Here is a 17,780-nt window from a genome sequence, read left to right on the forward strand (position 1 = left end):
TACTGCACTCCTTGGACATGCACAGACAACTTAGATTTTACTTGGAAAGACTAACTCCTCTCAGGAAATCTAAACAGCTGCTGGTTGCATTTGCTGCAGGGGCAGAGGGGATGGCCATTTCATAGCAAATCATGTTTAAGTGGATGGGCCATTGTATTCATTTCTGCTATAAGCACTATGGAAAACTTACCCCGCACGGGCTAAGACCACATTCAGCCAGGGCTGCATCTACCTCTACAGCCTTTCTCAGAGGTGACCCTACCAGGGACATCTAGAAGCTGCTACCTGGAGTTCTGTACATACCTTCACCAAGCATTACCACTTGCCAATTTTTTCTAAATCCAGAGCTGGTTTTGCCACTGTAGTCTTGCAGAGCCTTATAGTTGTGTACACTTACCATAAATGTAGATGTTCGAGTGTATTCACTGTTGCAGTGCTGGTTACCCTCCCTCCAGCCCCCTGACTTCTACTGACTATACCTCTATTCTTGCTTACTATGCTTAAAGTTTCTGGTGTATTTGCTTTTTGTTGGAGGTGTAACCTTGTATATAATTGCTTCCCATTATGGGGGCACCTGACATCTGGGGTAAGAAAATTGATGTAATGGCGTCGGCTGCATGCTTTATACCCCTGACTACCTGACGTCATGGAAGATGAGAGAGCAACCGACGCAGGACCCAAGACTTTGATAATCAGGCCAACTGGGGGTCTACCTGCAAGCAGATAACCCAATGACTGCAACAGTGAATACACTGTATAAGACATCTACATTTATGGTAAGTGTACACAACTGTACTATGTCCTCTTCCATGTTGCAGTTTTCCTTCCCACCCACCTTAACCCCCTTGTCCTTTTTTTTTTTTTCTCACTCATTACTGATCTGAACTAGATCTCTTTGGGGTTATACCCTACACTGTGACCAATTTAACCATATTATGGCTCCTTGACCCTGTGAGTGACATCACTGGCTACTCTACTCCAACTGGGCTTCCAAGTTCTGAGGTCTGTGCATGCAGACGTCCCATTTATGGTCCCTGGTTTATGGCCCTACGTGTGACGTCCCATGCAACTACAACAGCCAAGCTGAAGCTTTTGTATAGGAGCTGACGTACGGGTCGCCTTAGGCAGAAAATCCCACACCAATGATACTACAACATGGGAAGAGAAGAACATCTATGGTTATGGTAAGATTTTACACAACTATTCTATTGTGACACTTATTTGCCATAAGAGTAGATCTCATTTGCAGTACTCTCCCCACCCTCCCTTCCGTTTATTTTTCCTTCTCTGGGTGTGCATCTTCCCTTTCCTCCTCATCCAGCATCTTACGGAGTCTCTTCAGATACTCTTTTTCCAGCAAGAAAGCTCTAAGTTTTGGTGCAGCTCTGTCCCTCTTCTAGCATATCCACTTGTGCTTAAGGCGGAGATGTGGTATGCAAGAAAGGAGCATGAAGAGTTGGAGACTGGATGTACAGTATCCTTGACATGATGCATGCTGTTTTGTAATAGCTACAATAACAGTCACCTGTTCAGACATCTGTTACTGTAAGTAAATCTGTCGTATAGTGAAAATTGATAGCAGATGTGTACTTGGAATGAGCTGAAGGTTAGTTTTAATGGCAGAATAACTTGTCTTGTTCGTAGAGTTAATTAGTTTGATTTTTGCTTCAGGTGGATGTTTGCTGCGACATGTGCATGTTCTGTCACTCTATAAGTGCAGTGTGTGTTAGTAGCGACTCTAGAATTGTAGATGTGAAATTACTGATGCTGATTAGTGAAATGTCCTTAAGATGCATTTTTTTTTTTTCAGTTTGTAGATGTCTGACATTTCACACTAGATGTAACTTGTCCTTTATTTTCTTAGGGATGAAATCGGTGATGGGTCTCTCTTCACAAGAGGCTTACCAGCAACTCACTGTCTTGGACGATATTCTTCAGCTGAGGAAGACAAGCTGAGCAGTCAGTATGATTCCATAAAAGATCAGGATTTTATAACTGCTAATCCACTGAGTCATGGATCAGATTATGATGTACGTTATCCATCTCAAGGGGAGATGTTAAGAGGCAGTGCAGAACAAGAAATGGAAAAGCGAAGGAAGAGCCCGACTCAAAGGTCTGATGACAGAAATAGGGAATCCAAATGGTCACGTTATGATAGTGACCAGGAAGATGGGAGCCAAAGCAGGGACAGCAGGAGTTACAGCTCAGAGAGGTCTCAGAGTTATAGGAAAAGCCGCAGTCGAAGTCGCAGTCGAAGTAGAGGGCGCAGCCGAAGCAGAGGGCGCAATGGAGCTCGGAGCCGTGCTCGAAGCCAAGCTAGTGGCCGTGTCCGGAGTCATAGTAGGGAGAAGAGTCGAAGTAGAAGCAGGAGTCCACTTCATGCTCGCCATGATCAGTTTCGTGAACTAGAACTTGCTCGAAAGAGAGTACAGGAGAGAGACAGGGAGGCAGATAGGGAGGCAGAAATGGAAGCCCAGACACGTCTTGGTACTAGCATGACTGGTTTGAGTAGCCAGGCAAAGCTTTTGCAGAGTGGTTATCTCCTCCAGAGACAGGAGGAGGGCTTGCCTTTGCCAAAAAAGTCAATTCTGAAAAAGCGTATGGACAGCGAGTCTGAGACGGTAACTGGGATGCAGGTATCCAGACTTTTTTCCCACTTTTGCTTTTGAGGGATGCAGGAGCTTTATCTATATCTGTCATCCTTGTGCTAATTTCTTCATCTTAATTTCTTTGGATAGATTTTTAGCTAATGTCTTCAGTCTATTGTTCACTGGCTTCTCTGTTTTGCATATCTTTACATGGTAAACAGACTGTAAATTTCTTATTGCCGTCCTTAAATGCATATACATATTTACAAATATTAAGTGCAAACCAAACTTGAGATTGCTTGGAAACATCAAAGCAAATTCTCTCTGTTTAATGAGGCGCTTTCCATCTTGCACATGTGGCAAGACTTCATCAGAAACTGAACAAACTTCAACACAAGCAATATATACACACCCTTTTTGTCACATGACACTTCTAATTAAAAGTTTGTGTCTTAAAGGCACATCCACATTATTGCTACTTAAAACATTTTAAAAAAAAATGACTGACAATATTTTAGAACATCTCAACCCTTCCCTTGCTTCAGAATTTTTACCTGTAATGGTGAAAGAAATATATATTCAAACATACATATACTAACAATACTATATCTCAAATTATTGTGTTGACTCTCAAAATATGATATTACTTGGTTAACTAAGGAGTCAGAAACTTACATATCCGAGTCAAATGAAGTCAGATATCACAAATATGAATGCATTTTATAAAAATGCATGCACACATTAACGTTTAAGATTTTCAACTTCAATATACTGTTTAAAGATATTGTCTCATTCAAACCCGGGTAAAACATTGCCCCAGTGCGTATTTTCCAACTTAACTCAAGTTGCTCAAGTAAAAGTGTAAGCCCCCCCCCCCCCCCCAAACTATCATCAACAACTGAATCAATTGCTTTGAACAAAAATGAATGTTGTGGATAGGAAATAATGTGTCTAGCCAGTGCATTGTCTCTGTTAAGGGTATTTATTTTATATAGATGTTCGTATACTTATTCTTTTAACCTTCTGTCCGTTTTACCTATGTAAAACGCTGCACAGCATTGACACTGAGCTACGTAAACCACAAACTTGGACTGACAAATGTACTTCAATTTGATTTTAAAACTAATATTTTTATCTTCAATGTCTTGTCCTGTACTCATGTATTTACAGTAGTTCTACATTTGGCATTTGTACATGCCACACTTCCGCTGTGGGGTGTTTTTTTATGTTGTAATAATTCCTTTAAATTAGCCCCCCTCTTGTAAATAATCCGGGGTTTGCTTTTGACCTTGTAAGAAAGGTGAGGATCTCTCCTAATTATTTCCCAATTTTTGTTCAACATTTACATTATTTCCCTTGCATTACTACTATAGGGTGCTATTAAACTTATATTCCATACTTCTTTTTGTTGTAATTCTCTGTCACTTATTATAACACTTTGAGTTAAGTTGGCAAATACGCAGTGGGGCAATGTTTTACCCGGGTTTGAATGAGACAATATCTTTAAACAGTATATTGAAGTTGAAAATATTAAACGTTAATGTGTGCATGCATTTTTATAAAATGCATTCATATTTGTGATATCTGATTTCATTTGACTCGGATATGTAAGTTTCTGACTCCTTAGTTAACCAAGTAATATCATATTTTGAGAGTCAACACAATAATTTGAGATATAGAATTGTTAGTATATGTATGTTTGAATATATATTTCTTTCACCATTACAGGTAAAAATTCTGAAGCAAGGGAAGGGTTGAGATGTTCTAAAATATTGTCAGTCATTTGAGAGAGAATTAAACAGAGAGAATTTGCTTTGGTGTTTCCAAGCTGTCTTTTTGTTTTTCGCTAGTTTGTCTTATTTTGGTTCCTGTCTGTTCAAACTTGAGATTATCTAGATCTCACAGTATTCAAAAATTGATTTGTCCAGTCATTTGGTAATACATTTTTAAATCTTCAAAATCATCCAATTGATGGGTTATGAGCACATACTAGCTGTAGTTTTGAAACGTATAGAAGTCTTCACTTCTGTATTAATTGAAAAAAAAAAAAAAAAGTTGACATTTATTAAAATTAGGGTCAGTGCCCTGCTAATCTAAAACATCTAATATAACCCTGGTATGTAAAGGAGGCAATATGCAGTAGGGAAGAAACTGTACACCAGTTACTTTAACTTCAGTAGTAGTTAAATGCTTCAAACCGTGCATTATGAATCTGTTATGTAAAGACTTTTTTTTTTCTAATGAGTGCAGACTTAAATCGCCATGAGTTTGTCATGGAGATAGACCAACTTTAATAAAGCTGGTTAGATTCTATTATCTTAACACTGGCTACTGCCCCAGGCCTGTCTTTAAGAGTTCTTGGATGTTCTTTGTGTTTCACTGTTGCAGTCATCACACTTGGGTTGTCTGCCTGCAGGTAGCCCTCAGTCGGCCCGAATACCAGAGACTTAGTATTTCTGCGTGTGTTGCTGATGTTCTTCATGGATGCATCTGCAGTCATAACAACTGGGTTGTCCTGTCGTCAGGCAGCCCTTCGGTCGGCCGGATTCCAAAGTCTGGGTCCGGCTTCGGCTGATGTCGCACTTCACCCGACGTAATCTCTGCTGGTCTTCGGGTATAAAGGCATCAGCCGACGCCATTTTCCTCAGTCTTTCTTGCCGCGTGGCGCCCGAAGCAGAAGCTGTTCGCAAGTGCGGTCGGTCAGATCCAGAGATTACTACTACCGAATACTACTTGAAGACTTCTAAAGCTAAGTACCCGTTGGGGACTCTTTCTTGCCTCAGCCGATGTCAGAAAGTCAATAACTGTTTAACTTGTGGGAAACAAATACCTCATAAAGATTTCCACTCTTACTGTTTGCCTTGTTTAGGCCCAGACCACGACGTAGCAGCCTGTTCGGCCTGTGCTTCCTTCAACCGACGAACGCTTAGGCGTCGGTCGGAGTTTGCTGAACAGTTTTTCGGTTCAGATTTTGCGTACATTATGCCGTCGGATCCTCTGACTACCCAAATTGTTAAACGCAAAGAAAAAGACCGACACTCGCGGTCCGCGGTTTCGGCCGAAACCACGGTTAAGCAAACCGCGAGTGTCTCGGTTTCGGCCGAAACCGAGAAAACTGATCAAAATACAGCCGAATCATTGACTACTACTGAGGTTCCTGTTACTTTACTTGAATCAGCCTCAGAAATTTTACCTACAACTGTGGTTACTAATGACTTATCAGATACCATCCCCTTGGATGTCTCTACCCCAGCACGTGGTGCTGCTAGGCCTCCTGCAGCCATGTCTATCAAGGCCTTTGCCAGGGCTAAAGCAGCCAAATCTACTAAATCAGTGCCTGTTAAACCCCCCTCAACCAGGCCCACTTCTAGTTCACAAATGCTTTCTCTGGCAGAAGATTTAATATCCTTAATTAGGGGATCTCAATCTCACCCAGACAGGGCCTCTCAGCCCCCAGAAAAGAGACCTAGAGCAGAGCCCCCCGAGCCTGTGTCCTCTGATTCTGCGGATGACTCAGATATTACAGACCAGCCAGAGGCTCCTTTTCCCAATTATGAAGACTCCGATGCTGAAGAATCCATTCCAGCTGCCTCTCCACCAGAGGAATTCTCCTTTGGGGAAACCTTACATGCCATGAGAGAACAATTCCAATGGCAGCAACAGGAATTCTCAGATTCCAGAAAAAGACTTAGAACTTTTCTGCACTTACCACAACATAGACCCTTAGCTATACCTCCTGTCCTTTCTGTTGTGGACGATGCATTTAATGATGTCTGCACTGCACCTGATTCCTTACCTCCAGCCCCTGCCAAACCAGATAGATTTTACAGGGTGTCAGACACTCATCACCACCTATACAAGGCCCCATTTGCAGACCCCGAAACTATATCCCAGGGGCCAAAGGCAGTAGCCTCGACCACAGCAAAAAACCCTATTCCTTCTGAAAGGGAATCCAGGTCTTTAGACAGATGGGGCAAAAAAGTTTACACCTCTGCTACTCTCTCAGCTAGAGCTTTAAACTGTCAGTTTCACATGATCCAATACCAAGAGTTTATGCTTGATCAGTTAACTAAAAAGCTATCCTCTGATGACTCTATAGATAAGAAATATGTATTAGAAATGGTAAATAACATACAACAGGTTAGTAACCATTCTTTAAAATGTGGCTATGATGCACTGGAGGCTTCATTTAGATCAGCCATGACTGGCACAGTGATAAGAAGACATGCATGGTTGAAGGAACAGGTCTTACCGGATCATGTTAAAGCTAAGTTATTAGATGCTCCTATGGATAAGGCCAGTTTGTTTGGTACACCTGCCCAGCAGGTAATGAAGAAAATGGAAGAAAAGGCAAAATCTGTACAAACGGTTAAAGATTTCTTACAGGTTCAGCCCCCAAGGTTTAGCAGGAACTGGCCTGCCAAAAATTGGTCCTTTCCTGACTCCACAAGATCCCAAAGGGGCAGGAATAGACGTTCCAGAGGCAGAAATCAATCCAGAGGGGGTGCCTACAGAGGACGACAGTGGCAAGGTAATAACAGAGGCACAGACACAGCCACTACCACTGCAACAGGACAATCACAGTGACTTGACTTTAACCCCGCCTACCAGGGAACAAATAGCAGCACCATTAGGCGGAAAGTTAGCCTTATTTTCGAAAAATTGGCACTATATCACAAAAGACAAGTGGATTTTGCAAACCATAGACCAAGGTTACCGGTTCCACTTCCACACTTTACCAGTCAAAAGAGGAATGCCAAACCTGCCTCCAAATCAAAAAATGGAAGCTCTACAGCAGATAATGCAATTAACAAAGATGAGAGCTGTGGAAAGAGTACCAATAACAGAACAAGGCAAAGGATTCTACTCCAGACTATTCCTAGTTCCAAGAAAAGAAAAAGTTGGAGACCTATTCTCGACCTGTCCATCTTAAACACATACATCATTGTCCCAAAATTCAAAATGCTGACCCTACAGCAACTTCTTCCCATGCTGGGCAAGGAGTGTTGGCTGGTAACTCTAGATCTCAAGGAGGCATACCTGCACGTCCCCATTCGACCAAATTGCAGAAGATACCTCAGATTTCTTGCAGGATCAGAGCACTATCAATTCTCAGCATTGCCCTTTGGCTTATCTACTGCCCAGAGTATTCACAAAATGCCTGGCATCAGTAATCGCCCACTGCAGACTACAGGGAATCCAAATTTATCCATACCTGGACGACTGCCTGCTACAAGCGGACAACAAAAGCAAGCTGACAACAGATTTACAAAGGGTCATTTACTTGCTACAAGCCCTGGGATACACAGTCAATTTACAAAAGTCAAGGCTGATACCATCCCAAACAAGGACATTCTTGGGCGCGGAATTGGACACAGTAAGACAAATGGCATTCCTAACTGCAGAACAACAAAAAGAACTCCCTCTTTACTTCTTGGCACTAACAAAACAGAACAAGCTAACAGCAAGAAAAGTTCTGCAGGCCTTGGGCTTCATGGCATCATGCATAATCTTGGTCCCTCATGCCAGACTGCATATGAGAACTACAGTGGTACCTAAAGAATTTATGGTCCCAACACAGGCACAGCCTAGAAACAGAAATACCACTAATCCCATGCCTAAAACAGGAGTTCCTATGGTGGGCTCAAGCATGCCAGTCAAACCCAGGCCTACCCTTTCTCAACTTTCGAGCAAGCCAAACCATCACAACAGACGCCTCAGACCTAGGATGGGGGGCTCACATGCTGGACACATGCGTACAGGGATTGTGGACTCAGGACCAGCTACACCTGCACATCAACCAAAAAGAAATGCTGGCAGTAAAACTGGCAATCCAAAAATTCAGACCATTTCTCAAAGAAGGCCATTTGATGATAAGGACAGACGACACCACAGTCATGTGGTACATCAACAAACAGGGAGGCACTCATTCATACCCCCTATGCAGAATGACTTTGGACCTTTGGAACCTGGCACTCAGCTACAACATCCAGTTACAGGCAATATTTATACCGGGAAAGGAGAACACTCTAGCAGACATGTTAATCAGAACCACCTCGGATGCTCACGGATGGATGCTACACCCGGACATCTTCAAGACCATCACAAAGAAATGGGGAATGCCACAGATAGATCTATTCGCTTCCCCTCTAAATCACCAGCTCAAAAAATTCTGCACAAGGACATTCCACCCACTTGCATGGAAGGTGGATTCGCTCTCCTTCAGCTGGAAAGGTCTGACAGCATATGCATTCCCACCTCTTCCCTTGATACACAAGGTATTACTAAAAATCAAGGAAGAACGTCCAAGGATAATCCTGATAGCTCCGAACTGGCCAAGACAACACTGGTACCCATTGCTGAGAAGCATGTCTTGGGACAAAATGTGGTCAATACCCCTGATGCCTTTGATGTTAACTCAGAACAACTACAGCATCATGCATCCAAACCTAAAAACTATGCAACTGACTGCATGGAACATCACATAGCAGCAACTAATCCAGATCTTTCCCAAAGGGTTAAAGACATTATCCTTGAAGCCCGCAGACCTTCAACAAGAAGGAACTATGCAGGAAAATGGAAAAGGTTTGTCATTTGGAGTGCTGAAAGAGGAAAAGATGTGTCGAATATAGATATTGCTAACATTCTGGAGTATTTGGCAGAGCTTCTACATACAGGCCTGTCCTATTCCTCCATCAAGATACATGCATCAGCTATTTCAGCAGAATACAGCTTTGATCCACCTGTCTTTTCACATCCTCTACTCAAGCAGTTCCTCAGAGGGATCAAGAATGTAAAACCTCCTAGGAAACCACCATTGCCAGCTTGGGACTTGAACTTTGTGCTAGAAAAGTTGACACTCCCTCCTTTGAGCCAGCAGCAACAGCAGACCTACAGCATCTATCATGGAAAACTGCTTTCCTACTGGCAATAACCTCAGCAAGGAGGGTTTCTGAACTTCAGGCCCTAATGGCAGTACAACCCTTCCTAATCTTCCACCAAGATAGTGTCCATGAGAACTAATCCTACATTTATGCCTAAGGTGGTATCCAGAGTGTCTTTAAACCAGGCAATCCACCTACCTACCTTCTTCCCCAACCCACAAAACAAAGGGGAAAGAATGCTGCATACCTTGGATGTACATAGACAGCTACGCTACTACCTGGACAGAACCAAAAGTAACAGAAAAACTGACCAGCTTTTGTAGCCTATGCAACAGGAAGGGAAGGAAAAGCAATTTCCAAACAGACAATCTCCAAATGGATAGGAAATTGCATACGATTCTGTTACTCCTTCCATGGAAAACCAATTCCACAGAACATAAGGCCTCATTCTACAAGGGCAACAGCCACTACCACAGCCTTCTTACGAGGAGTGGCAACCAAGGACATTATTGAGGCAGCTACTTGGACCTCCGTGCATACATTTGCCAAGCATTATAATTTACCTCTGTATTCCAGATCCCGAGCAGGGTTTGCCACCGCTGTACTGCAAGGGATCCTAACCACACCATAAGTTCTTCTTCCTCCTCACCTAGTTGGCTATGGTATTCTACCCAGTTGTTATGACTGCAGATGCATCCATGAAGGACATAGTACAGTTTTGTACCTACCATAAATGTAGATGTCCGAACTGGATAGCATCTGCAGTCAGGATTACCCTCCTCCTTCCCCTCTGTGGTACTCCTAGGGTATTTACCCTCCTAATAGCTAGCTGGTGGGGGGAGTCTCTTATGGTGTATTTGTTTGTATATATGTACATACATGCTTATTTTTTGTGTTTGCCTTCTATCTTTTTGGAAACATTGGCATTTATCCAAAATTTAGCCTTCCAAGAGGGCAACTGGCATCTGGGGCAAGAAACACTGAGGAAAATGGCGTCGGCTGATGCCTTTATACCCGAAGACCAGCAGAGATGACGTCGGGTGAAGTGCGACATCAGCTGAAACCGGACCCAGACTTTGGAATCCGGCCGACCGAAGGGCTGCCTGACGACAGGACAACCCAGATGTCCTTCATGGATGCATCTGCAGTCATAACAACTGGGTTGTCCTGTCGTCAGGCAGCCCTTCAGTCGGCGGATTCCAAAGTCGGGTCCGCTTCTGATGTCGCACTTCACCCGACGTCTCTGTTGGTCTTCGGTATAAAGCATCAGCCGCCATTTTCCCAGTCTTTCTTGCTGCGTGCTCAAGCAGATGCTGTTGGCAAGTGCGGTCGGTCGGATCCAGAGATTACTTCTACAGAATACTACTTCAAGACTTCTAAAGCTAAGTACCCGTTGGGACTCTTTCTTGCCTCAGCCGATGTCAGAAAAAGTTAATAATTGTTTAACCTGTGGGAAACAAATACCTTATAAAGATTTCCACTCTTATTGTCTGCCTTGTTTAGGCCCAGCCCACGACGTAGCAGCCTGTTCGCCTGTGCTTCTTTCAACCGACGAACGCTTAGGCGCCGGTCGGAGTTTGCAGAACAGTTTTCGGTTCTGATTTTGCGTACATTATGCCGTCGGATCCTCCGACTACTCAATCTGCCAAAAGCAAACATAAAGACTGACATCATGCGGTCAGCGGTTTCGGCCGAAACCATGGTTAAGCAAACATGAGTGTCTCCGGTTTCGCGAAACCGAGAAAACTGATCAAAGTACAGCTGAACCTATCTCTACAACTGAGGCCCCTGCTACCACTCTTGATTCGGCCTCAGAAATTTTATCCACTACGGTGGTTGCCACTGACTTATCAGACACCATTCCCTTGGATGTCTCTACCCCAGCACGTGGTGCTGCTAGGCCTCCAGCAGCCATGTCCATTAAGGCCTTCGCCAGGGCTAAAGCAGCCAAGACTACTAAGACAGTGCCTGTTAAACCCCCCACAACCAGGCCCTCTTCTAGTTCTCAAATGCTTATGTTGGCAGAAGATTTAATTTCATCAATTAGAGGATCTCAATCTCACCCAGACAGGGCCTCTCAGCCCCCAGAGAAGAGACCTAGGGCAGAGCCCCCTGACCCAGTGTCCTCTGATGATTCTGCTGACGAATCAGACATAACTGACCAGCCAGAGGCTCCTTTCTCCAATTTGAAGATTCTGATGCTGAAGAATCCATTCCAGCTGCTTCCCCACCAGAAGAATTCTCCTTTGGGGAAACCTTACATGCCATGCGAGAGCAGTTCCAATGGCAGCAACAGGATTTTTCAGACTCCAGAAAAAGACTTAGGACCTTTCTGCACCTCCCACAGCACAGGCCCTTAGCTATACCTCCTGTTCTCTCTGTGGTGGATGATGCTTTCAATGATGTCTGCTCCGCCAGACTCTTTACCTCCAGCCCCTGCCAAACCAGACAGATTTTACAGGGTGCCAGATACTCATCACCACCTTTACAAGGCCCCACTTGCAGACCCCAAACTATATCCCAGGGTCCCAAGGCAGTAGCGACCATAGCTAAAACCCTATTCCTTCTGAAAGGGAAGCAAGGTCATTAGACAGATGGGGTAAAAGGTCTACACTTCAGCTACTCTCTCAGCTAGAGCTTTAAACTGTCAGTTTCACATGATACAATACCAAGAGTTTATGCTTGATCAGTTAACTAAAAACTAACCACTGATGAATCTCTTGATAAGAAATATGTATTAGAAATGGTAAATAACATACAACAGGTTAGCAACCATTCCTTAAAATGTGGCTATGATGCACTGGAGGCTTCATTTAGATCAGCCATGACTGGCACAGTGATAAGAAGGCATGCATGGCTAAAGGAGCAAGCTTTACGGATCATGTTAAAGCTAAGTTGCTAGATGCTCCTATGGATAAGACAAGTTTGTTTGGTACACCTGCCCAGCAGGTTATGAAGAAAATGGAAGAAAAGGCAAAATCTGTTCAAGCGGTTAAAGATTTCTTGCAGGTTCAACCCCAAGGTTTAGCAGGAACTGGCCTGCCAAAAATTGGTCCTTTCCTGACTCCACAAAATTTCAAAGGGGCAGGAATAGACGTTCCAGAGGCAGAAACCAATCCAGAGGAGGTGCCTACAGAGGGCGACAGTGGCAAGGTAACAACGGAGGCAGAGACAGAACCACTGGCACTACATGAGCACAACCACAGTGACTTAACCCTAAATCCGCCTACCAGGGAACAAATAGCAGCTCCTCTAGGCGGAAAGTTAACCTTATTTTCAAAGAACTGGCACTACATAACAAAAGACAAGTGGATTTTACAAACCATAGATCAAGGTTACGGTTTCACTTCCACACTTTACCAGTCAAAAGAGGAATGCCAAATCTACCTCCAAATCAAAAACAGAGGCACTACAACAGATAATGGAGTTAGCAAACATGAGAGCTGTGGAAAGAGTGCCAACAGCAGAGCAAGGAAAGGGTTCTACTCCAGACTATTCCTAGTTCCAAGAAAGGAAAAAGTTGGAGACCAATTCTCGACCTGTCCACCTTAAATACATACATCATTGTCCCAAAATTCAAAATGCTGACCCTACAGCAACTTCTTCCCATGCTGGGCAAGGAGTCTTGGCTGGTAACTCTAGATCTCAAGGAGGCATACCTGCACGTCCCCATTCGACCAATCTGCAGAAGATACCTCAGATTTCTTGCAGGATCAGAGCACTATCAATTCTCAGCATTGCCCTTTGGCTTATCTACTGCCCAGAGTATTCACAAAATGCCTGCCATCAGTAATCCCATTGCAGACTACAGGGAATTCAAATTTACCCATACCTGGACGACTGCCTGCTACAAGGGACAACAAAAGCAAGCTGACAACAGATTTACAAAGGGTCATTTACTTGCTACAAGCACTGGGATACACAGTCAATTTACAAAAGTCAAGGCTGATACCATCCCAAACAAGGACTTTCTTGGGCGCGGAATTGGACACAGTAAAACAAATGGCATTCCTGACTACAGAAAAACAAAAAGAACTCCCTCTTTACTTCTTGGCACTAACAAAACTGAACAAGTTAACAGCAAGAAAAGTACTGCAGGCCTTGGGCTTCATGGCATCATGCATAATCTTGGTCCCATTTGCCAGACTACATATGAGAAAACTACAGTGGTACCTAAAGAATTTATGGTCCCAACACAGACACAGCCTAGAAACAGAAATCCCACTACTTCCATGCTTAAAGCAGGAGTTCCTATGGTGGGCTCAGGCATGTCAGTCAAACCCAGGCCTACCCTTTCGCAGATGTCAAGCAAGCCAGACCATCACAACAGACGCTTCAGACCTAGGATGGGGGGCCCACATGCTGGACAAATGCGTGCAAGGATTGTGGACACAGGATCAACTTCACCTGCACATCAACCTAAAAGAAATGCTGGCAGTAAAACTGGCAATCCAAAAGTTCAAACCATTTCTCCAAGAGGGCCAGTTGATGATAAGGGCAGACAACACCACAGTCATGTGGTACATCAACAAACAGGGAGGCACTCATTCATACCCACTATGCAGAATGACTTTGGAGCTGTGGACCCTGGCACTCAGCTACAACATCCAGTTACAGGCAATATTTGTACGGGAAAGAAAATACTCTAGCAGACATATTAAGCAGAACCACATCGGATGCCCACGAATGGAAGCTGCACCCGACATCTTCAAGACCATCTCAAAGAAATGGGGAATGCCTCAGATAGATCTATTCGCATCACCTCTCAATCACCAGCTCAAAAAGTTCTGCACAAGGACATTCCACCCACTAGCATGGAAAGTGGATTCGCTCTCCTTCAGCTGGAAAGGCCTAACAGCATTTGCATTCCCACCTCTTCCCTTGATACACAAAGTACTACTAAAAATCAAGGAAGAACGTCCAAGGATAATCCTGATAGCTCCAAACTGGCCAAGACAACACTGGTACCCACTGCTGAGGAGCATGTCTCGGAACAATATGTGGCCAATACCCCTGATGCCTTTGATAACTCAGAACAACTACAGCATCATACATCCAAACCTCAAAACATTGCAACTGACTGCATGGAACATCACATAGCAGCAGCTAATCCAGAAATTTCCCAAACAGTTAAAGACATTATTCTTGAAGCACGCAGACCTTCAACAAGAAGGAACTATGCTGGGAAATGGAAAAGGTTTGTCATTTGGAGTACGGAAAGAGGAAAAGATGTGTCAAACATAGATATGCCTAACATTCTGGAGTATCTGGCCGAACTTCTTCATTCAGGCCTGTCCTACTCCTCCATCAAGATACATGCATCAGCTATTTCAGCAGAATACAGCTTTGATCCACCTGTTTTTTCGCACCCTTTGCTCAGGCAGTTCCTCAGAGGAATCAAGAATGTAAAACCTCCAAGGAAACCACCATTACCAGCTTGGGACTTAAACTTTGTGCTAGAAAAGTTGACACTATCACCCTTTGAACCAGCAGCAACAGCAGACCTACAACACCTGTCATTGAAAACTGCTTTCCTACTGGCAATTACTTCTGCAAGGAGGGTTTCAGAACTACAGGCCTTAATGGCAGTGCAACCCTTCCTAATCTTACATCAAGATAGTGTCCATGAGGACTAATCCTACGTTTATGCCTAAGGTGGTATCCAGAGTGTCTTTAAACCAGGCAATCCACCTACCTACCTTCTTTCCCAACCCACAAAACAGAGGGGAAAGAATACTGCATACCTTGGATGTACATAGACAGCTACGCTACTACTTGGACAGAACAAAAAATAGCAGAAAGACTGACCAACTTTTTGTAGCCTATGCAACAGGAAGGGAAGGAAAAGCTATTTCCAAACAGACAATCTCCAAATGGATAGGAAATTGCATACGATTCTGTTACTCCTTCCATGGAAAACCAATTCCACAGAACATAAGACCTCATTCTACAAGGGCAACAGCCACTACCACAGCCTTCTTAGGAGTGGCAACCAAAGACATTATTGAGGCGGCTACTTGGACCTCCGTGCATACATTTGCCAAGCATTATAATTTGCCTCTATATTCCAGATCCCGAGCAGGGTTTGCCACTGCTGTACTGCAAGGGATCCTAAACACACCATAATCTACTTTTATCCTCCTCCCTAGTTGGCTATGGTATTCTACCCAGTTGTTATGACTGCAGATGCATCCATGAAGGACATAGTACAGTTTTGTACCTACCATAAATGTAGATGTCCGAACTGGATAGCATCTGCAGTCAGGATTACCCTCCCTCCTTCCCCTCTGTGGTACTCCTAGGGTGTTTACCCTCCTAATAGCTAGCTGGTGGGGGGGTAGTCTTTTATGGTGTATTTGTTTGTATATATGTACATACATGCTTATTTTTGTGTTTACCTCTATCTTTTTGGAAACATTGGCATCTATCCAAATTTTAGCCTTCAAGAGGGCTACTGGCATCTGGGGCAAGAAACACTGAGGAAAATGGCGTCGGCTGATGCTTTTATACCCGAAGACCAACAGAGATGACGTCGGTTGAAGTGCGACATCAGCGAAGCGGACCGGACTTTGGAATCCGGCCGACTGAAGGGCTGCCTGACGACAGGACAACCCAGATGTCCTTCATGGATGCATCTGCAGTCATAACAAGTGGGTTGTCCTGTCGTCAGGCAGCCCTGCAGTCGGCCGGATTCCAAAGTCCGGGTCCGCTTCGCTGATGTCGACTCCACCCGACGCCATCTCTGTTGGTCTTCGGTATAAAAGCATCAGCCGACGCCATTTTCCTCAGTCTTTCTTGCGTGGCGCCAAGCAGAAGCTGTTCGCAAGTGCCGGTCGGTCGGATCCAGAGATTACTTCTACCGAATACTACCGAAGACTTCTAAAGCTAAGTACCCGTTGGGGACTCTTTCTTGCCTCAGCCGATGTCAGAAAAAGTTAACAATTGTTTAACCTGTGGGAAACAAATACCTCATAAAGATTTCCACTCTTACTGTCTGCCTTGTTTAGGCCCAGCCCACGACGTAGCAGCCTGTTCGCCTGTGCCTCTTTCAACCGACGAACGCTTAGGCGTCGGTCGGAGTTTGCAGAACAGTTTTTCGGTTCTGATTTTGCGTACATTATGCCGCCGGATCCTCCGACTACCCCCAAAAACAAAGATAAAGACCGACACTGCGGTCCGCGGTTTCGCCGAAACCACGGTAAAGCAAACATGAGTGTCTCTGTTTCGCCGAAACCGAAAACTGCTCAAAGTACAGCTGAACCTATTCTTACAACTGAGGCCCCTGCTACAACTCTTGAATCGACCTCAGAAATTTTACCCACTACGGTGGTTGACTTATCAGACACCATCCCTTGGATGTCTCTACCCCAGCACGTGGTGCTGCTAGGCCCCCAGCTGCCATATCCATTAAGGCCTTCGCCAGGGCTAAAGCAGCCAAGACTACTAAATCAGTGCCTGTTAAACCCCCACATCCAGGCCCTCTTCTAGTTCTCAAATGCTTTCTTTGGCAGAAGATTTAATTTCTTTAATTAGAGGATCTCAATCTCACCCAGACAGGGCCTCTCAGCCCCAGAGAAGAGACCTAGGGCAGAGCCCCTGAGCCAGTGTCTTCTGATGATTCTGCTGATGAATCAGACATTACTGACCAGCCTGAGGCTCCCTTCTCCAATTTTGAAGATTCTGATGCTGAAGAATCCATTCCAGCTGCTTCCCACCAGAAGAATTCTCCTTTGGGGAAACCTTGCATGCCATGCAGAACAGTTCCAATGGCAGCAACAGGATTTTTCAGACTCCAGAAAAGACTTAGGACCTTTCTGCACCTCCCACAGCACAGGCCCTTAGCTATACCTCCTGTTCTCTCTGTGGTGGATGATGCTTTCAATGATGTTTGCTCGCTCCAGATTCTTTACCCCAGCCCCTGCCAAACCAGACAGATTTTACAGGGTGCCAGATACTCATCACCACCTTTACAAGGCCCCACTTGCAGACCCAGAAACTATATCCCAGGGTCCCAAGGCAGTAGCCGCGACCACAGCTAAAAACCCTATTCCTTCTGAAAGGGAAGCAAGGTCACTAGACAGATGGGGTAAAAAGGTCTACACTTCAGCTACTCTCTCAGCTAGAGCTTTAAACTGTCAGTTTCACATGATACAATACCAAGAGTTTATGCTTGATCAGTTAACTTAAAAGCTAACCACTGATGAATCTCTTGATAAGAAATATGTATTAGAGATGGTAAATAACATACAACAGGTTAGCAACCATTCCTTAAAATGTGGCTATGATGCACTGGAGGCTTCATTTAGAT

The 17,780-nt window shown here is 44.2% G+C and overlaps 1 protein-coding gene across 2 annotated transcripts in view; it reads left to right on the forward strand.

The window, feature by feature from the left end:
* The window catches only part of ZNF318 (zinc finger protein 318), an 843,467-nt gene that overhangs the window by 169,177 nt on the left and 656,510 nt on the right, over positions 1 to 17,780 (forward strand). For both annotated transcript variants that reach the window (XM_044061112.1, XM_044061104.1), the window contains exon 3: positions 1,865 to 2,636. In XM_044061112.1, the coding sequence (XP_043917047.1) occupies positions 1,865 to 2,636 (772 nt within the window). The remainder of the gene's footprint in view (positions 1 to 1,864; positions 2,637 to 17,780) is intronic.

This window comes from Protopterus annectens, chromosome 1.part0 (genome assembly GCF_019279795.1).
Source record: "Protopterus annectens isolate FY-2018-M chromosome 1.part0, PAN1.0, whole genome shotgun sequence".
Classification (NCBI taxonomy): Eukaryota; Metazoa; Chordata; order Ceratodontiformes; family Protopteridae; genus Protopterus; species Protopterus annectens.